The following is a 22,074-nucleotide window of genomic DNA, read 5'->3' as shown; positions in this document are numbered from 1 at the left end:
GCAGATAATTATGCTGAATAAAAAAAGCCAATCTCAAAAGGCTTCTACAACATGATTCCATTTTTACAACATCCTTAACACGAAAAACTCACAGTATAAGAGGGCAGATTAGTGGTTACTAGTGATTAAGAAAAGGGTAAGGGATGGGAGGAAAGTGGGTGTGACTCTAAAGGGCCATGAAGGATCCTTGTGGTGATGGAAATGTTTTGTGTCTTAGCAGTGTCAGTGTCAATATTTCAGTTATGGTATTATACTATGGTTTTCTCCATTGGGGGAAACTAGGTAAAGGGTACACAAAATTTCTCTGTATTATTTCTTGCAACTGCATGTAAACCCACAATTATTTCAAAATGAAAATTTTAATTAAAAATAAAAGGACACAAGAGGCAGCTTGAAGAGGTTCCCACTGGTAAATTAGGAAAAATTTTAGTTCCAAAATAATTCAGAGTTGTAATAAATTACAAATCATTGAAAAGAATAGGAATCCAAGAGTATATACATATGGTTGATAAATATATAGGCAAATAGGCACAGAGACAGACAGACAAGGGAGAAGAAAGGGCTCTCGCTTACAGTAGAAAGTACGCAAGCTAGTAAATGTGATGAAAGTGCTGGAGTTAAGAAATAACCATTTTGGGCCAGGTACAGTAGCTCACACCTATAATCCCAGCACTTTGGGAGGCTATGGAGGGGAGATCACCTGAGGTCAGGAGTTCGAGACCAGCCTGGCCAACATGGTGAAACCTTGTCTCTATCAAAAGACAAAAATTAGCAGGGCACGGTGGCAGGCGCCTGTAATCCCAGCTACTTGGGAGGGTGAGGCAGGAGAATTGCTTGAACATAGGAGACAGAGGTTGCAGCAATAAGAAACAGCAAATTAATATAACCTGAAAGTGATTCCCCATAGTTCTCTATTCCTGGAAATGAAGAAAAGATAGTAACTGGCAGGGACGGGGAGAATATCAGACAATACCTGGAATGGCTAATCAAAATTAACATCACCACTAAGGGCAGAAGGATATATTGTCTTTTGATGTGATACCCTGAGAGGGATACATTATTTATGTACTATTCTGACTTGGGATGCAAAACCAACCCAAATGAGGAATCATCAGACAGATCCAAAATGAAGAACATTCTTATTTTGAAAAAGAGAAGAGGTATAGATGCTTTAATATAATATGAGTGTTATAAAAGAAAAAAAGGCTGAAGGTCAAAAGATACTAAAGAACTGTAAAACTAAATGTCATATGTGATTCTGAATTGGATTCAATACATGAGAGGAAAATACAATGCTATCAAGAATGTCATTGGGTTAACTGACAAATTAGGTATGGATGGCATACAACTAGGTATAGTTTAAATAAAACTATAGTATCAATGTTGAATTTCTTGACATTGATAACTGTAGTGTGGTTATGAAGAGAACATCCTATTTTTAGGAAATACATGCTGAAGTATCTGGGCATAAAAGAACACTAATATATGCAACTTTCAAATGGCTTAGGAAAAAACAGACAATGATAATGCTAATGAGGCAAACTAGTAACAATAGATGAAACTAAAAGAGATAAGGGGATTCTTTGCACTATTCTCACAATTTTTTTCATTTGAAATTATTTCCAAATAAAAAATGTTTTAAAAATTACAATAATTTGGCTATAATTACTCACCAAAAGAACCTAAGAAATGTACATGCCAATTTGGATTGGATACACTCCTAAAAGCACTATAATTAAGAGCATAGGCTTCTGAGTGAAGACAAATTTAGCTTCAAATCTCAGCTCTGCCATTATTAGCTAACACTGACCTCAAGGGATCTCCATTTTTTTAATCTGTAAAATGGGGGAAATGATTCCTATCTCATAGAATTACTTTGATAATTAAATTTTACATATATCACAATCTCTGGCATATCATAATCATTAAACAAAGCTGCTTGTTATTTTAATAGGTTAGGAGTGGTGGCAGTGGTGGCAATGGTGGTAGTGGTGGTAGTGGTGGTGGTGGTGGTGCTGGTGATTGCTATAGGCCATGGAGATACAAAGATAACCAAAACATGGTTTCTGACCTCAAAGAACTCCCAGAGCTGAACCACAAACAAGTCTGTAACATAAGTGAAAATAAATTGGTACTGGAACAGAAACAAAAGCGTATTTACTCCTGGGGAGTTGGCTGGGAAGACTCACAGAGAAGGTGACACTGAAAGTGAGCCTTAGAGGGTAGGTGAGGATTTCACCAGGTGGAAGCCAGGGCAAGTGGTGAGGGCTTTCCTGAGAGTAACAGGTTATGCTGAGAGCTCGGGGCACGTGTGGGAAATAGTAAATATTTCCACTGGGGTGAGAGCGGGGGAAAGTGCAGAGTGGGGCTGGAAAAGTACACCTAGACCAAGCTATGAAGTGTGAGAGGTCCTGAATGTAACTCATAGGGTCTCTAATGTGTTCTGTGTGCTGTGGGAGCATCACTGGAGGTTTCTAAGTGAAGGGTAACGTCAGGAATTGCAGTCAGAAATGCTGCTTTGCAAAAAGTTAGTCTAGTAACTTTTACGAGTGGGGCACTCCACTGGGGACTCCTAAAAAAAGGCCAAGAAAACATCATCCTTGGCATGTCTCCCCTTTTTTTAGTATGCCTCATCCAAAGCAGGATTATCAAAATAGTCAACAACAGGTAAGGCTGGCTAGGCCATGGTGCAGACATATAGACAGATGGACACACACACACACATACTCTCACACACTCACACACACAGGAGAGTGGCTTCCAGGAAGAAGTGGTCAAGGGATTTTGGGAGAGCTAACTAGCATGGCAACCAGAACTGAGAGGTGGCAAGAGTCCCAGAGGCCCCCTGTTGTACCAGGCATTTACCCCATTAACTGGATCATAGAGTCCAAGGATGGGGTCAGGATGCCAACAGACACATGGGTAGCTTAAGGGGAGCAGGCAAAGGAGAGGGGAGTATTTCTACATTTTAACAACCAACACCAGTGCCTTCCAGCTGACCATGAGATCTGCCCCCACTCAGGGTTTCTCTTCACCAGACCATATACCCTCAGATTCTTTAACTCTGGTTGGCTCAGAAGGACCAGAAACTTTTCTCTGGCCAGCAAAGCCCCCTTGAAACTAAGGCTTCCTGACCACACTAGGTGGTACTATCTGTGTTTTACATTGTACAGTCAAGGTGCCCCATATGGTCTACACACAGGACTGGACTTAAAAATGAGCTATGGGCCAGGCACGGTGGTTCATGCCTGTAATCCCAGCACTGTGGGAGGCCAAGGTGGGTGGATCACCTGAGGTCAAGAGTTCAAGAGCACCCTGGTCAACACAGTGAAACCCCGTCTCTACTAAAACTCCAAAAAAATAATTAGCCAGGCATGGTGGTGGGCGCCTGTAATCCCAGCTACTTGGGAGCTGAGGCAGAAGAACTGCTTGAACCCGGAAGGCAGAGGTTGCAGTAAACTGAGATTGTGCCACTGCACTCCAGCCTGGGCCACAAAACAAGACTCCGTCTCAAAAAAAAAAAAAAATGAACTATGGATGCTATATATGAATTGTTACATTTCTCTGTGTTAATTTTTGCACATTTAATAAAGAGCGATTAAAGATTTAATTCACTTTTTAAAAGGACATCATAATCAATATACGGTTCTTTTGCAGCTTGTATCTTTTCATCTAACTAGTTTGGAAAGATTCACGCTTCTCCCATGTGTAGTAAGAGGAAAGGAATGTGTTCTCATAGAATATTCTCCTTTGATACATTAAAACCTTTAACTTTTAAATTTACTGGAAAGTTATTTGAAAATATGGCTGATAGTTAAATCAGCAAGACAAAAAGAGTAGCTCCATCTGGACAAAAAGAGATATTTAGTTAGTGATTGGAACAAAAAGAGATATTTAGTTAGTGATTAGAACAGCCTGTTGTTACCTCTGAGGCAATGGAGGTGAAGCTGCTGCTGAAATGCACATGCTTATGGATCTCACTGCCGTTGGCTGTCAGGAGCCAGTCCCCAAACGCCTGGTCTTCACCAGCTGACTGGTTACCGTGGCTCTGATTTGGCAGGAGCTCTGCCAGGTCCCAGTGGTATGATGGCGTGGCCCCAACCAGTGCAATGAGGATGGCCTCCGTAGCCACGTAGAGCTGAAAGAGCAAACACACAGAACCAAACACTGCAGACATTTGCCATCAATGTTGAAGACACTTAGCAGGCTTGCAAACCTTGAAAGATCAGTTTCTTGCTTTTGTATTTTTATGAGCTACAGATATAAGCCACATCAGAAACAAAGGAGAAAACATGAAAAGAACCTTTGTGATCTACCACAAACAGAATCATTGGCAATCCCACTTGTAAAACGCTTTATACTTTTTCAGAGGGTTTTCTTTCTTTGAGATATTTCTGATGCTAAAGACACTGCTTATATGCTTACATGGTTCAAAAGCAGAAGGGCAGGGAAAACATTATTTGCTCTGATTTAAAAGAGTAACATTCCAGCTATTATCTCTTCAACACTGTATCTTCAGATCAGATAAGCATTCACTAGGGGGCTAGGAGTATCTTGGCCTTGGATTCATGATCTAAACAAGAGACTTTCTGTAGTATAATTGTCTCAGAAAACAATATATATTATATTGTTTTACTAAAGCAGGTAAGCATAGTATGTACTAGAGTAGGCACTATTTTAAAATATGATATACAGCTCATAATAAGATTTTAAGAAATTCAAAGTCCCAGCTATAGATATTCATTTTGTAATGTTGAGTTGTACTTAGTCTTGGTTTGATCTAACCATAGTTGTCCCCCTGCAAAGAAAATACATTTCACACATTCATTCAAGAAATATGCTTCACACATTCATTCAAGAAATATTTATTAAACACATATGCCATTGTCACTAATTGTTCTGGGCTTTACAGCTACTTGCAATTGGGTTTATGTCAAGCCCTATTGCAACCTTTTTGTGCTATGGATTTTCAGTATTAACTCCCATTGTTGGACGATTATTTCAAGTTTAACATTTATTAAGAAAACACATAATTAGTTTGCTCCAGAGTAAGACAATCTAAAGAAACTATCCCTATTAACTTAGAACTTGATGTCTTAAAATACCTTTAATCATCACTGCTGCAGTCCCAGCATTTTGGGAGGCCGAGGCAGGTGGATCACTTGAGGTCAGGAGGTAGAGACCAGCCTGGCCAACATGGTGAAATCCCATCTCTACTAAAAATACCTAAATTTTCCAGGTGTGGTGGTGGGCACCTGTAATTCCAGCCTCTCAGGAGGCTCAGGCAGCAGAATCGCTTGAACCCAGGAGGTGGAAGTTGCAGTGAGTTGAGATCACACCACTGCACTCCAGTCTGGGTGACAGAGTGAGACAAAAAACAAAAAACAAAAAAACAGATGTGATGTTTCCATTCTGGGTAAGGCTGAGAGGATCTAAGGCATTCTCAATCTACTTTGAGTCCATCGACGATGGGACTCTCTGGAGAGGTACAAAGCTGTCATGGGTCAGGATGCTGGGTGATTTATTATACACTGCAAGAGTAAGTAAGTTCCTAGACTTACATGTTTCCCGGCTCCTATTTGCATACTATTACAGAAGTTTTCGAATAGGAGGTAATCAGCTTATAAAAATAAAAACCTTAATAATTATAAGAACAGACAGATTACACATTTACCAGCAGCTATAATTACAAAGCCACTTACACCCATTTAGGAACTGCCCCTGATTATTATAATCTGCTGAAATTTAATTGATGGGTGTAAAGCAATGAAAAACATGGGGCAAGGGAACTCGGGAGAAGAGGACTCGAAACACACGTTCTAGTGAATGCACAGCCTTCAATTAGGAAAGCAAACTAGTTATGTTTTCTAAATGTACTCTTTTCTACCTTTGTTCACACCATTCGCTTCACCTGGAAGGCACTTTCTCCTGCTGCAAATGTTTGAACTTTCCCCATCCTCCAAGATGCAACACAGATATCACCTCCTCCATGAAGCCTTCCTTACTGTCTTGCTTGTATCTCCAACCTCCAGAAGTCCTCTCCTGTTTCTTGCTGCTCACTCCTAAAGCTCCACCTAGACTTTTGAGAGCATGAACCATTTGCTTCACTGTATTATATTTATGTATTTGCTTATCTTATTTTGTCCTATTGAAATATACTCTCCTTAAAGGCAGGATCTATGTCTGATTCACCTTTGGGCTTCCAAAGCAAATAACCCAGGGCCTACACACTCAACAGGTGAATGAATAAATGACCAGGATGGAATACCAATAATAGCACATGCCTTTATAATGCTAATTATGTGCCAGGCACTATTCAAAATTTCTTCGCTCTTGTCACCCAGGCTAGAGTGCAATGGTGTGGTCTTGGCTCACTGCAATCTCTGCCTCCCAGATTCAAGTGATTCTCATGCCTCAGCCTCCCGAGTAGCTGGGATTACAGGTACCTGCCAACACGCCCAGCTGATTTTTGTATTTTTAATAGAGATGGGGTTTCACCATGTTGGCCAGGTTGTTCTTGAACTCCTGACCTCCAGTGATCCACCCGCCTCAGCCTACCAAAGTGCTGGGATTACAGGCGTGAGCCACCGTGCCTGGCCAACATATATTTTTATCTGGATTGTTCTAGGATAAGCAACCTTCTAGGTAAAAGAAGAAATGCTCCAAAGGGTCCTCTAATCTGAGGCATCGTCCATGATGAAGGATACCATTCTCAATAAAGCCAGTTTGGAGAAAACAACGCAAAAACAAAGTGATGTTGCTATATACCCTTATTCATAATATAGGGAACAGTGAAATCTACCTAATCAGTATTATCTGTATTCATCAGTATTAACCAGTTTTCTTTCTAGCAACCTGCAGGCAGAATAAGGACTTTCCACTTCTTTCATCTTCTCTTCTGTTCTCCTCCCACTCTTCACAATGTCTTCCTCACCCACCTCCTATGCATGCACCCCCCCCCCACACACACACACACCCAAGGCCCTCACAGAACACACAGGTCCACAGCTTTATGCCACCAGAAGAGTCAGAAACTTGCAACTCTTCTATGCAGTGCCAGCCTCAATAAAACGGTGTTAGCCTTTTTGTCTCCTCCAGTACCCATGGTCATGCTTACTTTTGTTAACCAAAAGGGAGACAGAAGAAGCAGGCAGTAATGATACTGTTTCATAAATGCTATGAAAGGGGTACTGTGAGAAATTATGTCAGAGAGGCAATGCTTAAACACTGCATTCAGATTAATACTGGTCCTCAGCCAGGTGCGGTGGCTCACACCTGTAATCCCAGGACTGTGGGAGGTCAAGGTGGGTGGATCATTTGAGGTCAGGAGTTTGAGACCAGCCTAACCAACATGATGAAACCCTGTCTCTACCAAAAATACAAAAAAAAAAAAAAAAGTAGCTGGGCATGGTGGCACATGCCTGTAGTCCCAGCTACTTGGGAGGCTGAGGCAGAAGAACTGCTTGAACCCGGGAGGCGGAGGTTGCAGTGAGCTGAGATTGTGCCAATGCACTCCAGCCTGGGTGACAGAGCAAGCCACCCCACAAAAAAAAAAAAAAAAAAAACTAGGTCCTCTATTCCACAGTCACTTACAGGGTCATATGGTCATAGAAAGTCAAAGATGGCTTAGCATTAACTAGCCATGGGGATGCATCACCTACACACAGAATATGGGGGTGGTTCTCTTTGGTTTGCTATCTTTGGCTGTGACAAATTCACACAGCTGACATCCTATTCCTTTCCCCCAAAAAAACAAAAATATTCTCTCATTCTTCTCTCCACTCTTATCTACAACTACCATGGACACATTCACCCACATATTTTTGCCTAATAAAACTGCACCCATCAGCAGATGGGCCTTAAAGCCACAAAGAGCAACCACCATCCATTGTCTACCAGAGTGGGAATAACAACATCTCAAATAAATCATTATCTTCTCTAGCTCTACCTCTAGGGAAGGAGAACAAGTGCCACAGATGGCTGGATTTTTTCCCCCTTTCAATGTAATTATAATTAGAAAATGACTAAAATGCACTAGGGGATTGAAATTTTAAAGTTTCGAGAAGTGAAGGTTTTAAATTAAAGTAATTTTATATTAACACCATTATGAGCTCTTATAATACTTCTCAGGAAACCAAAAAAGTCTCCTATAAATTGTCTCATCACAATACCTTGTGCTGTGAAGTCATGGTTCAGTGTGATGTTTATTTTTTAAGTAGGAAAAATGAGACACAGAACGATTAAGTAAACTGTTCAATTTATATATAACACTAATTGCAAAAGCAGGATGAGAACGAGAACCACTTAACTTTGGGGCCAGAGCTTTTTTCTGAGAAAATAGAGGGAGGAGGGAAATCAAAGATTATTTTATTGTCGCCATTACCTTTAGTTTTTTTTTTATGCATTTAGTACTCAGTTACCTAACCAACTCAATCCAAAGCATTACATAAGCAAGACCATAATCATGAAGACAGGATTATATGCCCATTGTCCAGCACAGAGTGGGTATTCAATAAATATTTGTTGACTGACTTACTAATACTAGCTATTTTTTGTGTGTAAAATTTGAGACACACTAACACACCCGGAGTAACTGGTGCCTCTAAATACTGTTTCTTCCCCATTTTAATCTATCTACATTATGACACCAGATCAATCTCCCTGAAACTCTTCCAGTCAAAACATATTAATGGATAAATAACAAGTTTTCTAGCATTCCAGATCCTCCACCACATGGTCCAGGTGCTAACTAATCTGCATTCAAGCTTCCTCTACCAGCCTATTCAATTGCCCTAATATGACTTATTCATTGTGTGGTGTGAAGGCAGTAGAATCTGTTTTCTGAGTCTGAACCTCAGCTCTAATTAAACCTTGAGCAAATCCAAACCTCTCTAAGTTTCGTTTTCTTCCAGTTAAGACCAGACACTAACGGTACATCTGTATCCAAGTCATTAATATCGAATTAACCTATCTTCAGTGTCAAGTGGGATTCTTTCATAGTCAACAGTGAATGGCACAGCACTGTACAAATAGTATACAATACTGCTTCCCAAATTTAATGTGACTCCCTAAGTCTGGGTGGGGCTAAGAGTCTGCATTTCCAACAAGCTGCAACAACCAACAACCACACTCTGTGTAGCAAGGGCATAAGTTATTCCCTCTTCCACACTTATTCCAATTTTATGTTTTTCTACCTGAAATGACCTTCCCATTTCTCCCTAAATCCAAGCTTCAAAGTTCAGCTCAAGTTCAGGTATCTCTCTGACGGCTTCAACAAATCACTCTAGACCACACCATCTCCTCTCTTAATTTCTAAAGCATTAGTTGGCTATACTATTTACTGGGGAAACACTGCTTTGTATCATTATATAATGTGTAGATATAGTTTAACTCTAACTTTCAATGATGTGTCATCTCCTGAAGGAAAGAAACTCTAACTTATATTGCTATTTCCCTCTAAAGAACCCAACACACTGCTATATACATAAAAGTCTATCTCATATGTATAACAAATACATAGAGTCCATCAAATACATTTTTTAACTAACTCCTTGCATAATGGTACAACCAAAAAAAAAGAAGAAAAACAACTAGTAACTCTGTTACCTAATTTTTGTTCCAATCACTAATTAAGACTAGGCCAGGTGCAGGGGCTCATGCTTATAATCCCAGCACTTTAGAGAGCCAAGGCAGGAGAATCACTTGAGTCCAGGAGTTCAAGACCAGCCTGGACAACATAGTGAGACTCCACCTCGATTTAAAAATAAATTTAAAAAAAATTCTGGACAAATTATTTAATCTGCAGCTGTTTCTCTCTCTCTCTCTCTCTCTTTTTTTTTTTTTTTTTTTTAGACGGAGTCTTGCTCTGTCACCCAGGATGGAGTACAGTGGCGCAATCTTGGCTCACTACAACCTCTGCCTCCCAAGTTCAAGCAATTCTCTGCCTCAGCCTCACAGACGCACATCACCACACCCAGCTAATTTTTGTATTTTTAGTAGAGACAGGGTTTCACCATCTTGGCCAGACTGGTCTTGAACTCCTGACCTCGTGATCCACCTGCCTCGGCCTCCCTAAGTGCTAGGATTACAGGCGTGAGCCACCGCGCCCAGCCTTCTCTCTCTTTTTCAAGTAAAATGGTAACACCACCAGCTGACCATCTCTTCTTCCTCAATGGTTTAATTTTTTAAAAACAAACTTGTAACAAGCACCAAAACTTTGCAACACATTATGTTATGCACCTCAGAGGGTAAAATGGATAAAAAGTAGGCCTTTCCTTCAAGGCACATACATTCAAGTGAGGACAACAAATAGTCATGTGTTATACATCACTTAACAACTGGGATACGTTCTGAGAAACGTGTCATTAGGCAAGTCCATCATTGTGCAAATGTCAGAGTGCACTTACCCAAACCTATCTATAACCTCCCACACACCTAGGCTATATGGCATAGCCTATTCCTCCTAGGCTACAAATCTGTAAGGCATGTTACTGTACTGAATATTGTTGGCAACTATAACACAGTGGTGAATATTTATGTTTCTAAACATACCTAACATAGAAAATACACAATTAAAGATTTTTTAAATGGTACACCTGTATAGGACACTTACTATGAATGGAGCCTGCAGGACTGGAAGTTGCCCTGTGTGAATCAGTGAATGAGGAGTGAATGGATGTGAAGGCCTAGGACACTACTGTAGACTTTATAAACAATGTACAATTAGGCTAAATTTATTTTTTAAATTATTTCTTCAATAATAATTAAACTTACTGTAGCTTTTCTACATTTTAAACTTAAATTTTTTTTAACTTTTGACACTTGTAGTAACACAGCTAAAAACACAAACATATTATATAGCTGTACAAAAATATTTTCTTTCTTTACATCCTTATTCTATAAGCTTATTTCTATTTTTAAAAATTTTTTGAACTTATTTGTTAAAACCTAAGACACACACACATTAGCCTAGACCTATGCAGAGTCAGGATCAATACCACTGTCTCTACCTCCACATCTTGTCCCAATGGAAGGTCTTCAGGAAAACAACATCTGAAGACATGGAACCCTCATCTCCTATCACACCATGCCTTCTTCTGGACTGTCTCCCGAAGAATCTGCCTGAGGCTGGTTTACAGTTAACTTTTTTTTTAATAAGTAGGAGGAGTATACTCTAAAATAACAATTAAAAACATAGCATAGGAAATACTAGGCGATAGGAATTTTTCAGCTCCATTATGATCTTATGGGCCCAGTGTTGCATATGCTGTCATTGACAGAAACATCGTTATGTGGTGCATGACTGTATATCCAAATCGATGAATGCAAGGCGGACTGTTAGGAATGCTGTATTAGCCATAGTGAAAATGAAGTTCATGACAGCACAAAGAATGGAGATGTGAATTCCACCTAGGAGAATCAGGAAAAGGTTGTTAATGTGATACTTGAGCAGGTAGTAAAGGCTGCTAAGGAGTTAATGAAAACAGAACTCAGGAAAAGAAATTATTTGGTAAAAGCAATAGCCTGATCAGAGTCAGGAGAGTAAAGAATATATCTTTACATAACTGGGAAGAATTATATGGCTAGCTCAGCTTTTCCCTAATCAGTCATCTGAGTACCCTTTGCAAGTTTTCACATGCCCATTTTCTGTCTGCTACTATTTACTCAATAGTCTTCTTTAAAATCAATTCAAATGTTTTAATTTCAGTAAATTAACATAAAATAGAATTTTATATCAATACAGACATCACTTGGCAGGTGGAACTACAAAAATATGCACAATGTTAGAACGCCAAGTGTTAGCTAGTATGTTTTTATTTAAGGTGGGCCACAGGAGATATTTTCAGGCTAGATTTAGGAGAGGGGTGAAAGTGAAGGAGCAGCTGTTTTTGCATTTTATGCCCAGGTTGGGGCACGTGCCTTCGTGCCTCACACAGCTTACCACTTATGTGCTGGTCCACCTCATTGGCGTGGCACAGTCACGAGGCTGCAACCGCTCCACCTTCCCGTGGATCCTCCTTCAGCTGCTCTGACTTCTTGCCCAGGTACATGTTTAATTCTGTGATGAAAGGCAGCCACTTCATCAAGGTTGGAGGCAGGGAGAATGACACAGATTCCAGTCACTTCTGATGGGCTCCAGATCATATCTTCCCTTCTTGACTACCTGCCCTGCAGACTTCAAGCTCCAACATCACACACAAAGACAACAGCCTTACAGGGACTGCTGTACCAGCTCCCGCAACAGTATACAGTCAAATCTCCATAATGAATGATGCATCGATTATACATATATAACCCTACATAAACACACATACACACACATGCACACACACACACATATCCATCCTAGGGATCCTGCTTCTCCAGTAGAACTATGACTGACACAACATTAAACAAATATGGCAAAATATTTGCATTTATGAAATCTGGAAGTAAGTACATGTGTGTCTGTGATATTACTCTCTGTATTTTTCCATCAGAAATGTCTCATACTTTTAAAAGAAGTTTTAAAAGAAAATGAATAAATACAATAAAACAGAATAATGTTAAGTTCCAACTAGATAATGTTTGAAGCTCTTCTAATTCTTTCATTCTAGTTCATTCCCTTTGTTAAAACAGAAATATATGGAAATGTTTTTAGAAGTGCTAACAGCAAATGAGACTTTCTTCTTAGATAAACAGGACTAAAGAAGGCTTGAGAAGGGCATAACTCTCTCACTTTATTAATAGTTAATGGTATTTAATACAATTTCCATATATCTACCATGCAGGGTATTCTGCAGAGAATGCAGAAAGAGAGGATTAGAAATAACTGATGGATTACACAGAAGCAAAAATAAAAGTGAAAAGATATCCCTAGAAAGAGGGCAGAAACATGTCTTCCTCTTGGACATGTTCCCTAACACAGAAGCTATTTAAGATAGGTGAGGATGAAAAAAATTTTTGAAGTAAAAGGAAACGATGTTTAGAAAATTTACACTAACTAACTTCTATTTTATCCATGAAGTTGGGACAAAAAGCATCTAGGTAGAACTAGACGAGTGGAGTCAGGAGAAGTCTGGTCTTGAGAAGAGTGATAAACAATCACCTGGCAAGAAGTAAAGGTCAGAACAGAAGAAAGAACCAATACCATGGGCTGTGTGGGTTTGTGAACTTGAAAAAGAGGAAGCATAACATATGCAACACAAGAGAACAGAATAGCAAATTACATTATGGCCATATATTGAAATACCATGTTACAGCCACTAAAAAATACGTAGCTATTCCTTTACGTGCATAACAAGGCATTCACAACATTGCTGAGAGACAAAAATCCACTTACAATACACATTTCTGCAAAAAAGATGGATATACAGTATTTATATAATAAAGAGTCTGGAAGGCTATACACCAAAATGTGAGCATGCTTTACTTTAGGGTGGTAGAATCACTAGTGATTTGTATGAATTTCTATATTTTCTCTTTTTTCTACAATCACCACATGCCATTTGTTGAGTACTGTATTGTGTCCGATGAAGGCAGATATCAGTTCATATAAGTGTTTGGTCAAAGAAGTCAGAGAGGAGAGTCCTGAGCTGTGAGCATCTTTGGATTTGAGAGTCTTTTTCTTCTAAGGCAACTTCTTTTTTTTTTTTTTTTTTTTTTTGAGACGGAGTCTTGCTCTGTCGCCCAGGCTGGAGTGCAGTGGCCGGATATCAGCTCACTGCAAGCTCCGCCTCCCGGGTTTACGCCATTCTCCTGCCTCAGCCTCCCGAGTAGCTGGGACTACAGGCGCCCGCCACCTCGCCCGGCTAGTTTTTTGTATTTTTTAGTAGAGACGGGGTTTCACCCTGTTAGCCAAGATGGTCTCGATCTCCTGACCTCGTGATCCGCCCATCTCGGCCTCCCAAAGTGCTGGGATTACAGGCCTGAGCCACCGCGCCCGGCCTAAGGCAACTTCTAACTGTGGTGATGAACCAAGCTAGTATTCTGAAACCTAGGGTCAACACTGCCACAAGGCCAATTAATTGCTGGGCATTGGGAAACTCTGAGAAATCCTAAACTTGCAAAACAAATTAAACTTTCGTGATCCAGTCATTTCCAAGCGAACAGTAGAGACTGAGGGATCGTTTGCCTAATAACAATTGCCTAATAATGCCATCTTGCAGCAGAGTAGCACAGCATTCAAGCCTAGTGTTCTTTCTGCCATATTCACATTGCCTATCTTCATGACTTTAATGACTTTTTTTGTGCTATCTTGGGAGATAATACCTTCACTGTCAAGGCACAAGTCAAACAGCCATGGATGGCCTTGGAAGGCATTTGGAGCAGGGGCTGGGTGCTGCAGAGGCATCAGGCTAGTTGCTTCCCATGGAATGTCCTAATTCTTGAGATATCCAGGCCCAAAGGAGCTCCTTAACTCTTCTGGAGGCCTCCTGTATCTCTACAACCTCCCTGGATGAAAATCTGTCTGACAGATCAGCAACTTTATCTGCTCTACACTAGGGGGCAGTGTCTGCCTATGGACAACAACAGTTTTCCTGAGGGTGTGGGGGCCAGTGTGGCTTTGGTTTCTTTGACCAAACTACTGTGTTTGTCTCTTTGCCCCACCCACCTAAACTGGTGAAAGGCAAAAGTTCCCAGATCACCATAAACCCTCAGCAGACCCAACCTCCAGGCCACTGTGTGAGGGCTGATAGAAATAAAATTTGACAGTCGGAGCAGCATAAAACTTGCTCAAACCGGCAGAGAGCCCTGGTAAATGGCCACATGTTTTGGAGTCATGAGAGGGTCTTACTAAGACCATAGGTTCTCACCACGGCTGAAACCTCAGTGGTGGTGAGAACACCCTGGGGATGACAGCTGGTCTTTATAACTGAACAAGGGCTTCACTAATGCTTACGGTGTGAACTTCATCACTTGCTTATGCCAGGGAGGTTAGAAGAACCAGCTATGATCTCAGTCATATCTCACCAAACCTAAGAATTTCTTGTGAAGGGAGGGACATGGTGCCATGTATAAGCAGATAGGGGAGGTAAGTTGTGATAGCATTCCACATGAAGTTTAACAAAACAGGCTGAATAAAATCACTCTACCCCACCCTCCTGTGCTTAAAGGACCACAATTCACAGCCATAATTGATCAAAGGAATATTGATTTTAAAAAAAGAATGAACCATTATTCTCATACAGCAAACTATAGTATTCTCTCCTAGATATGCATATCTTCTTCCCTTTACCATCTTTTCACTTAAAAATATTTAATATGGAAAAGCAAAAAATAAGATTCATGAAACTACTATCACAATCAACAAATGATAACAGATGCAATCTCCTTTGTACCCTCCCTAAGCCCACCCCTTCCCTTCCTTCCCCAGAGGCAACCAATCTTATGAATTGGGTGTGGATCTTTCTACTCCGTGTTCTTATATTTCTACAGTGTTTATATATATTTATGAAGCAAATATAGCATTGGTTTGTGTGTTTTTAAAATTTGTATTAGGAATATGTGTCAATAGTATATACGGTTCTGCTTTTTCTCACTTAACATTGTGTTTTAGAAATTCCTCCATACAGTCATATATAGATCTAGTTCATTTATTTCAGATGTTGTATTCTATTAAATTTATACCACATCTTATCCAGTCCTGTTTTGAAAGTCAGGTGGTTCTAACTTTTGTTATAATAGACAGTGTCGCAGTAAACATCTTACACATATCTCCCTATGCACATGCTCAAGGGACAATGTAGGATATGTACCTACGAGTTCAATGCTAGGTTTTAATTCTACTAGATGGTGCCAAATTGTTCTCTAAATGGGGTATAGTTTCTATTTCTCATTTCATCACACTCGTACTGTTAGATTGCTTAATGTTTGCTAATATGGTAAGTGTGAAATGGTATTTCATAGCCATTTTAATATGCCTGTCCCAGATGACCACTGAACTTAAAACATCTTTTCGTGTGTTAACCATTATAGTTTCCTCTTCTGCAATCATTCCACTTTTTAAAATGCCGTGAAAAGCTATTTATTGCATGGATAATGTTAATGTACTGGTCATTCCAAGATCTAAAAAATAAGGTTATTAAGAGTTTATATAAAGGCTGGGCGCGGTGGCTCAAGCCTGTAATCCCAGCACTTTGGGAGGCCGAGACGGGCGGATCACGAGGTCAGGAGATCGAGACCATCCTGGCTAACAGGGTGAAACCCCGTCTCTACTAAAATACAAAAAAACTAGCCGGGCGAGGTGGCGGGCGCCTGTAGTCCCAGCTACTCCGGAGGCTGAGGCAGGAGAAGGGTGTAAACCCGGGAGGCGGAGCTTGCAGTGAGCTGAGATCCGGCCACTGCACTCCAGCCCGGGCGACAGAGCAAGACTCCGTCTCAAAAAAAAAAAAAGAGTTTATATAAAAATAATGCATTCTTGAACACCAGAATCTAAGATGAGATTCATAGCACAGCATCACAATTTTGCTGGCGAATGCTTGTTATAGATTACATGTTCCTGATAGTAAATGGGGGTTTTAAATTCTGTACAAATTATACTGCAATGTATGATTCATGATTTTGAGGAAAATGACAAAGCAGGAGCCTCTGGCTTAGAACAAAGAAGTAAGGTCCATTTTCATTTCATGTCTAAAGAAATCAAGAAACAGTGAATTGTATTTCAACCTTCCTCCTCCAGAGAGCCTAGACAACAAGCAAACACATACACAAACACAAAATAGTGATGATGGCAGCAACTCGGAATGACCATCAGAAGAGAAACAGTAATACACTAAATATAATTATTCCTATTTAAATATCACGGCTAGCTCTGATCCTAGGAACAGTAAGTACATTTTGATGGTAAGAATGTTTCTAACTGTAAAGCTTGTTGCTTATTCATAAATCAACCATTTTTACATAGGCAATCTTTTTCCCTTCACTTTTTGTTTACGTACATTAATACCACATATCACCATTTTCAGGGCATTTGCATCTTACGCTGAGGAAAAATCTGCAAAATCTGCATGTGTTCTTTAGTTATCTCCTAGTTGAACGCTATCGAGATTCCAAAAATTGTGTTTGCAAGGAGTATGAAGGCAAGTCTCCCAGCCAAAGGAAACTGGATAGTGAGGTAACTTTTAATGATTTACATCATGGTACTAATAATTCAAGAAAACAGTTAACCAAAAACCCTTTAGAATTGGCATTGCTATGTGGTTTTGTCCTCTTAGTTTGAACATGGATGTGTTTGGAGTAAAGGGAAAATCATTTTTAAAAATAATAATAATGGTCCCAGAAGAAGGAAAATGTTAAAAGGCCTGTAAAGTTTCCACCTCTGTCCTTCTGGTTTTGTGCCTCTCAACTGGGGTTAATCACTACCAAATAGCAGATAGGGAGAAGGCTCCCACTGGAGCAGAGGCTCCCTCTCTCTGGTCTTCTTACTGTGTTGTTGGTCTGCCCCTTGCTTGGGCAATGGTACAAAAACTCCTTTGATTTTAAAAGCAGACAAACCCCCTTTCGTTTAAGGTAACTGTGTAAAAGGGCTTCTTACTCTTCTGGGGGAAGCAAAACCTCACCCCCAAGAATGATGAAATCACCTGTGATACAACTGAGCAATGGGACTCCACGGTATTCCCACCCTACAGACCAGCTGCCCTAACCCAAAACATCTCCAACAACAGACTTGGTAGACAGGTCTTTGGGGATATCCACTCTCATACCCAGGATAGCTCTGGGTGGCTCTACAACCACCTGGATCGTGTATCTCAATGGGGTAACTGAGTCCTTAAAAACATGTAGCATGTGAAGGATTCACTTTTGCCTAGGCTGGCATCTCCTCCACTGGTATAGGCACAGCTACAGGGCATCTCCCTGCCCACAACTACGAGATAAACAACCAGTCACTCCTCCCCAACACTCTGAGACCTGGTCCTTGTACAGCAAATACTGACCATAAATCAGCCAAGGTCTAGTGAACGGTCATGGGCATGGGTTTGGAACTTTTTGATAGCAAACTCTAACTGGGTCAACCACAAATAAGTCAGAGAAACTTAACAGGTCCTAAACCCAGAACACTGGCCTTTTTAGAACCTCACTCCACTGAAGACAAACTTACTCCAAGTTAGTGGATACTTGGCTAGGCAAATAAGAAAATGATAACAGGAAGTGAAGGGTAGGGATAGAGAATTGGGGAACTGGGATTGTTCAAGAAAGGAAGTAGTTTCCTGGAATTCATGGCTGGAACAGAAAATGGGTTTTCTCAAAGAAAGTTATAAATAAAGATCAGGCATCATGGTTGCAATTCAACTTTTTCTGTATTAAATACTCTTATCTAGCTTGAACGTTTTTTCTACCTGGGGAAAGCTTGTTTAAAGCTAGAACAACAAGCTTAAAAGAACTTCAGAATACCGCATATTCGTGACCTGGGAACTGTTCTGCTAGACAAAGAATTGACTCCATCATTTGAACCGTTTCTGGCTGATGATGAAATCAACTGAACTTCCAAACATTTTAATCAATAAGTCAACCCCTTCCTTCCCCCATCTTCCTGTTAAGCCACTGCCTTATGCAAGCTTTAAGCAACTTGTGGACTGGTGGCTATCTCCATGACCACTCTGCACTTCCTGCAGAATAACTATCATCACATGTTAACTAAATTACTTAACTGTCTGCCTGCCCCACCCGCAGCCACTGGAATGCAAGCTCCAGAGGGCAGTGAATGATTTGTCCACCATGGCATCCTTATGTTCAGCACATCCTAGCCCGTATTAAACGTGTTGACTGAAGAAAAAGTAAAGTGGCTGGCTCACAGCAAATACTAAGAAAGGATTTGTGAATGAAATGCCTTTGGCATATTGAGAGAAGCGGACTAATGTCAAATGAGCCATTTAAGTTGGTGAAGGACTAACCCTTGCCTGGCGCAGTTAATCTGTAGTGACCTTTCGCATATGGAATCGATATTTTGAGGCTGGGGTGTACAAGCAGGTTCTCAGAATTCTTTATAATGAAGAAGTGATTCCATTTGATAACCACACATTGTAAATGGCACTATTCGGCTTACAGGAGTCTCAGCCCAAGGCTGGCGCAGGGCCTAACGAGCCAGCAGAACTTAAGTCAGAGGGAAATAAATTCTAGGCTTTGAAAGCCCCTGGAAGAGTAACTCCCCTCAAGCCCAGGAAAAGAGGAAGAGGATACCCAGCGCAGAGGGAGGCGATCCTAGACACCTTTTGTCTGCAGGTTATCAAGACTGTGTCCTAGATTCCAAGGTGACAATGCCACAGGTAGGGTAACAATTCCCTTCATATTTGCAGCATGTTACAGACAACAGCGTAGGGCAGGTAACACAATTTTGCATCCCTCTTTAACCAGCATAGCGGCTGAGGAACCTCCCCCAACACGCTCCTTCCAGCACTCAAGGCGGCGGGGTGGAGGGCCCGGCTGAACCCAAGAGACTCTGAGGCCGGCCGGCGACCTTGACGCTGCGGGCCGGGCCCAGGCCACCGCGCGGCGCCTCGCCCCTGCCCCACCCCGACGCTCGCCACACCTCGGTGTTTGCAGAGCCTCGGCTTCGCCCTGGCGGTCTGGGAGCGGACGCCTAGCCGTGGGCCGGGCGGCCCTGAAGAGGGAAGTGCGGCTGCGGGGCCGCGGGGACTTACCTGCAACAGCACGGCCAGCAGGAAGCACAAGTACATCTGGTAGATGCCCATCTCCCCCACTGCCTGGAACGCCTCCTCCACCTCCATGGCGGGCAGCGCGCAGGAACTCCGCCACCCCGCCGCCCGCTCAGGCGCGGCCCTCCCGCCCGGCGCGGCAACCCCTGGGGCGCCCGGCACCGGCTCTGACCCGCCCCCGGGGGCGGGGATGGACGCGCGGGCGGCGGCCGGGGCGGCGGGGCGCCTGCGCGGGTGGCGGGGCTGTCAGGCTCGAGCGGTGGCCGCGGGGCGGGGAACGGAGCCGGGCGACGCGGGGCGAGGGGCGAGGAGGGCGTTCGAGATCCGGGGCTGGATGCCCTGGACCCGGGCCTCTGGACTTCCTGTTAAAAAAAAAAAAATGGTGTTTTGTTTTGAGAGGGATCGCTGCATTCCCTCTAAAGTGAGGAAAGAGGAAGTGGGCCGGGCTGAGGGCCTGAGAAGAAACGCCCGGACCGCGTCCGCGTGTGACCCAGGGCTCTGCCTACGGGGGACCCCGCAGCTGGCGGGCGGCCTTGCGGTTCTCAGCGATGCCTGTCCTTTTGCCCAAACCAGTTTAATGCAGGGGCTTGGGGAGCCCTAGAGCCTTCAGAGAAAAGTGCTGTCTGTGCAGCATTTCTTTCCAGTCCTACTCTGTGCTAGCCATGGGTTAAGTACACTGCTAGGTAAGCAAATTCTTGTAAAACCGCCAGATACATTTGCTTATAGAAGTAGGCACGAGGTACAAAGGAAGCGCAAAAGACGAAGGATTAATCTTTGGGGCAGGAGGTGATGCCTGCCAAGGTATTTAAAGGATAAACGGCAGTTTGTCAGGTGGAAATTAAAAAACAAAAAAAAAAAAAAAAAAAAAATCGTGGCAGGGCCAAGGGACACTGGAGTCCCCTCATGCCCACACTCCCTAACCTCATTTTCTTTTTTGTTTATTATGTGTTGTCTTTTTTAACAGCTGCGTAGTATTCCATTGTCTAGACCATGACTCCTAGTTTAACATTGAATAGAAATGGCGACCAACTAGTGTCCTTGACCTGCCAGCATCCTTCTTATGCTTCCAAATTTTCCGTTAATTGTGATGTCTGTTGCAGCGTATTGGTAGCTAGGCTTTATGGTCAACTGCTTTCTTATTTTAGCAATTAAATGAATGCTCACTGTAACTGAATTTATCAGTGGGTTGGAAACTGTAAACTATAAACTCTAAGATTTTTTTCTCTCTTAAGGAAACGTTTTCTGTGTAGGTACTACTAATAGTTAAAAGTTTCCTTCTTTGGCTGTTTTCTACGAATCCTCATTGTTAATAAATGCTGAAGTGTGACAAGTGCTTTTGCATTTATTGACATGATCCTATTGTTTTCTTCTTGAATCTGATAATCGGGTACATTATGGTAATAGTTTTTTTGATATTGAACTTTGGAACAAATCCTGTTAATACTTGCTCATGATATTGCTATTTATTGCCAAATTTAATTTGCTAGTGTTTTGTCTAGGGACTTTACATCTGTGACTAGCGAACTAGGCCTATAATTTTCTTTTCTTCCTGATGCTCATGTCTGGATTTGGCAGTAAGATTTTATAGCGCTTTCATAACATGAGTGTGAGTGTTTGGTAAAACTCTCCAGCAACCATCTACACTTAGTTTGTTTTGCAGGGGAGCCTGTTTATTACAGATGTATAGATACGGGTCAAGATAGATGTGTATAACTAGATATATTTGTATGGCTTTGCATTGCTTCTTGAACCGCTTTTTTTTCTAGAAATTATTCTTTTTTATCTAGTTGAGAAATTGTTTTGGAATAAACTTGTTCACATTGTTCTCTTGGGGTTTTAAAATAAGGGTCTAACTGTGTTTAGGTCCCATTTTCATTCTGAATAGTGTTCATCTTTGTTGTTCCAATCTTAACAGTCTTGCCAGAGGTTTATCTACTTTATTATTTTTTTAAAGAATTCGTTTTGTGAATTTTTTTATTTTTTTGTTTCATAGATTATATGAATTCTTTCCTTTTTTTTCACTTTTGTTACTCTGTAATTCTTTCACTAGCCACATGACTTGAAAGTTTAGCTTCTTTGCTTCTAATGTTTCTTTTTTTAAGAATAATTATATGGGGCTGGGCGCAGTGGCTCACACCTGTAATCCTACCACTTTGAGAGGGCAAGGCAGGCGGATCACCTGAGGTTGGGAGTTCAGGTCCAGCCTGGCAAACATGGTGAAACTCCGTCTCTATTAAAAATACAAAAATTAGCGGGACATGGTGGCACAGGCCTATAGTCCCAGCTACTCAGGAGACTGAGGCAGGAGAATCGCTTGAACCTGGGAGGCAGAGGTTGCAGTGAGCCGAGATTGTGCCATTGCACTCCAGCCTGGGCAACAGAGCAAGACTCTATCTCAAAAATAAATAAATAAATAAATAAATAAATAAATAAATAAAGT

At 41.4% G+C, this 22,074-nt stretch overlaps 1 protein-coding gene and 1 long non-coding RNA gene across 5 annotated transcripts in view; one reads left to right on the top strand and one right to left on the bottom strand.

Annotated features, from left to right (window-relative positions):
• Window positions 1-19,835, bottom strand: part of SLC22A15 (solute carrier family 22 member 15) — an 88,966-nt gene extending 69,131 nt beyond the window's left edge. For 3 of the 4 annotated variants that reach the window (XR_001885032.1, XM_017869801.1, XM_017869802.1), the window contains exons 1-2: window positions 19,620-19,804; window positions 3,926-4,138 (exon numbers count right to left, since the gene is read on the bottom strand). Coding sequence is in view for 3 of the 4 variants with exons in the window: in XM_017869801.1 (XP_017725290.1) it covers window positions 3,926-4,138; window positions 19,620-19,706 (300 nt within the window). In the remaining variant the exon portion in view is untranslated. Of the gene's footprint in view, window positions 1-3,925; window positions 4,139-19,619 lie in introns of all 4 variants that reach the window. The other variant, XM_017869800.1, reaches the window with a different exon arrangement.
• The window catches only part of LOC108528130 (uncharacterized), a 56,812-nt gene continuing 53,805 nt past the window's right edge, over window positions 19,068-22,074 (top strand). Inside the window, exon 1 of the long non-coding RNA XR_001885033.1 lies at window positions 19,068-19,244. This is a non-coding gene — a long non-coding RNA (uncharacterized LOC108528130). The remainder of the gene's footprint in view (window positions 19,245-22,074) is intronic.

The sequence above is a fragment of the Rhinopithecus bieti genome, unplaced genomic scaffold, assembly GCF_001698545.2.
Source record: "Rhinopithecus bieti isolate Rb0 unplaced genomic scaffold, ASM169854v2 scaffold_3040, whole genome shotgun sequence".
Classification (NCBI taxonomy): domain Eukaryota; kingdom Metazoa; phylum Chordata; class Mammalia; order Primates; family Cercopithecidae; genus Rhinopithecus; species Rhinopithecus bieti.
This window is presented reverse-complemented; position numbering and strand designations above follow the sequence as displayed.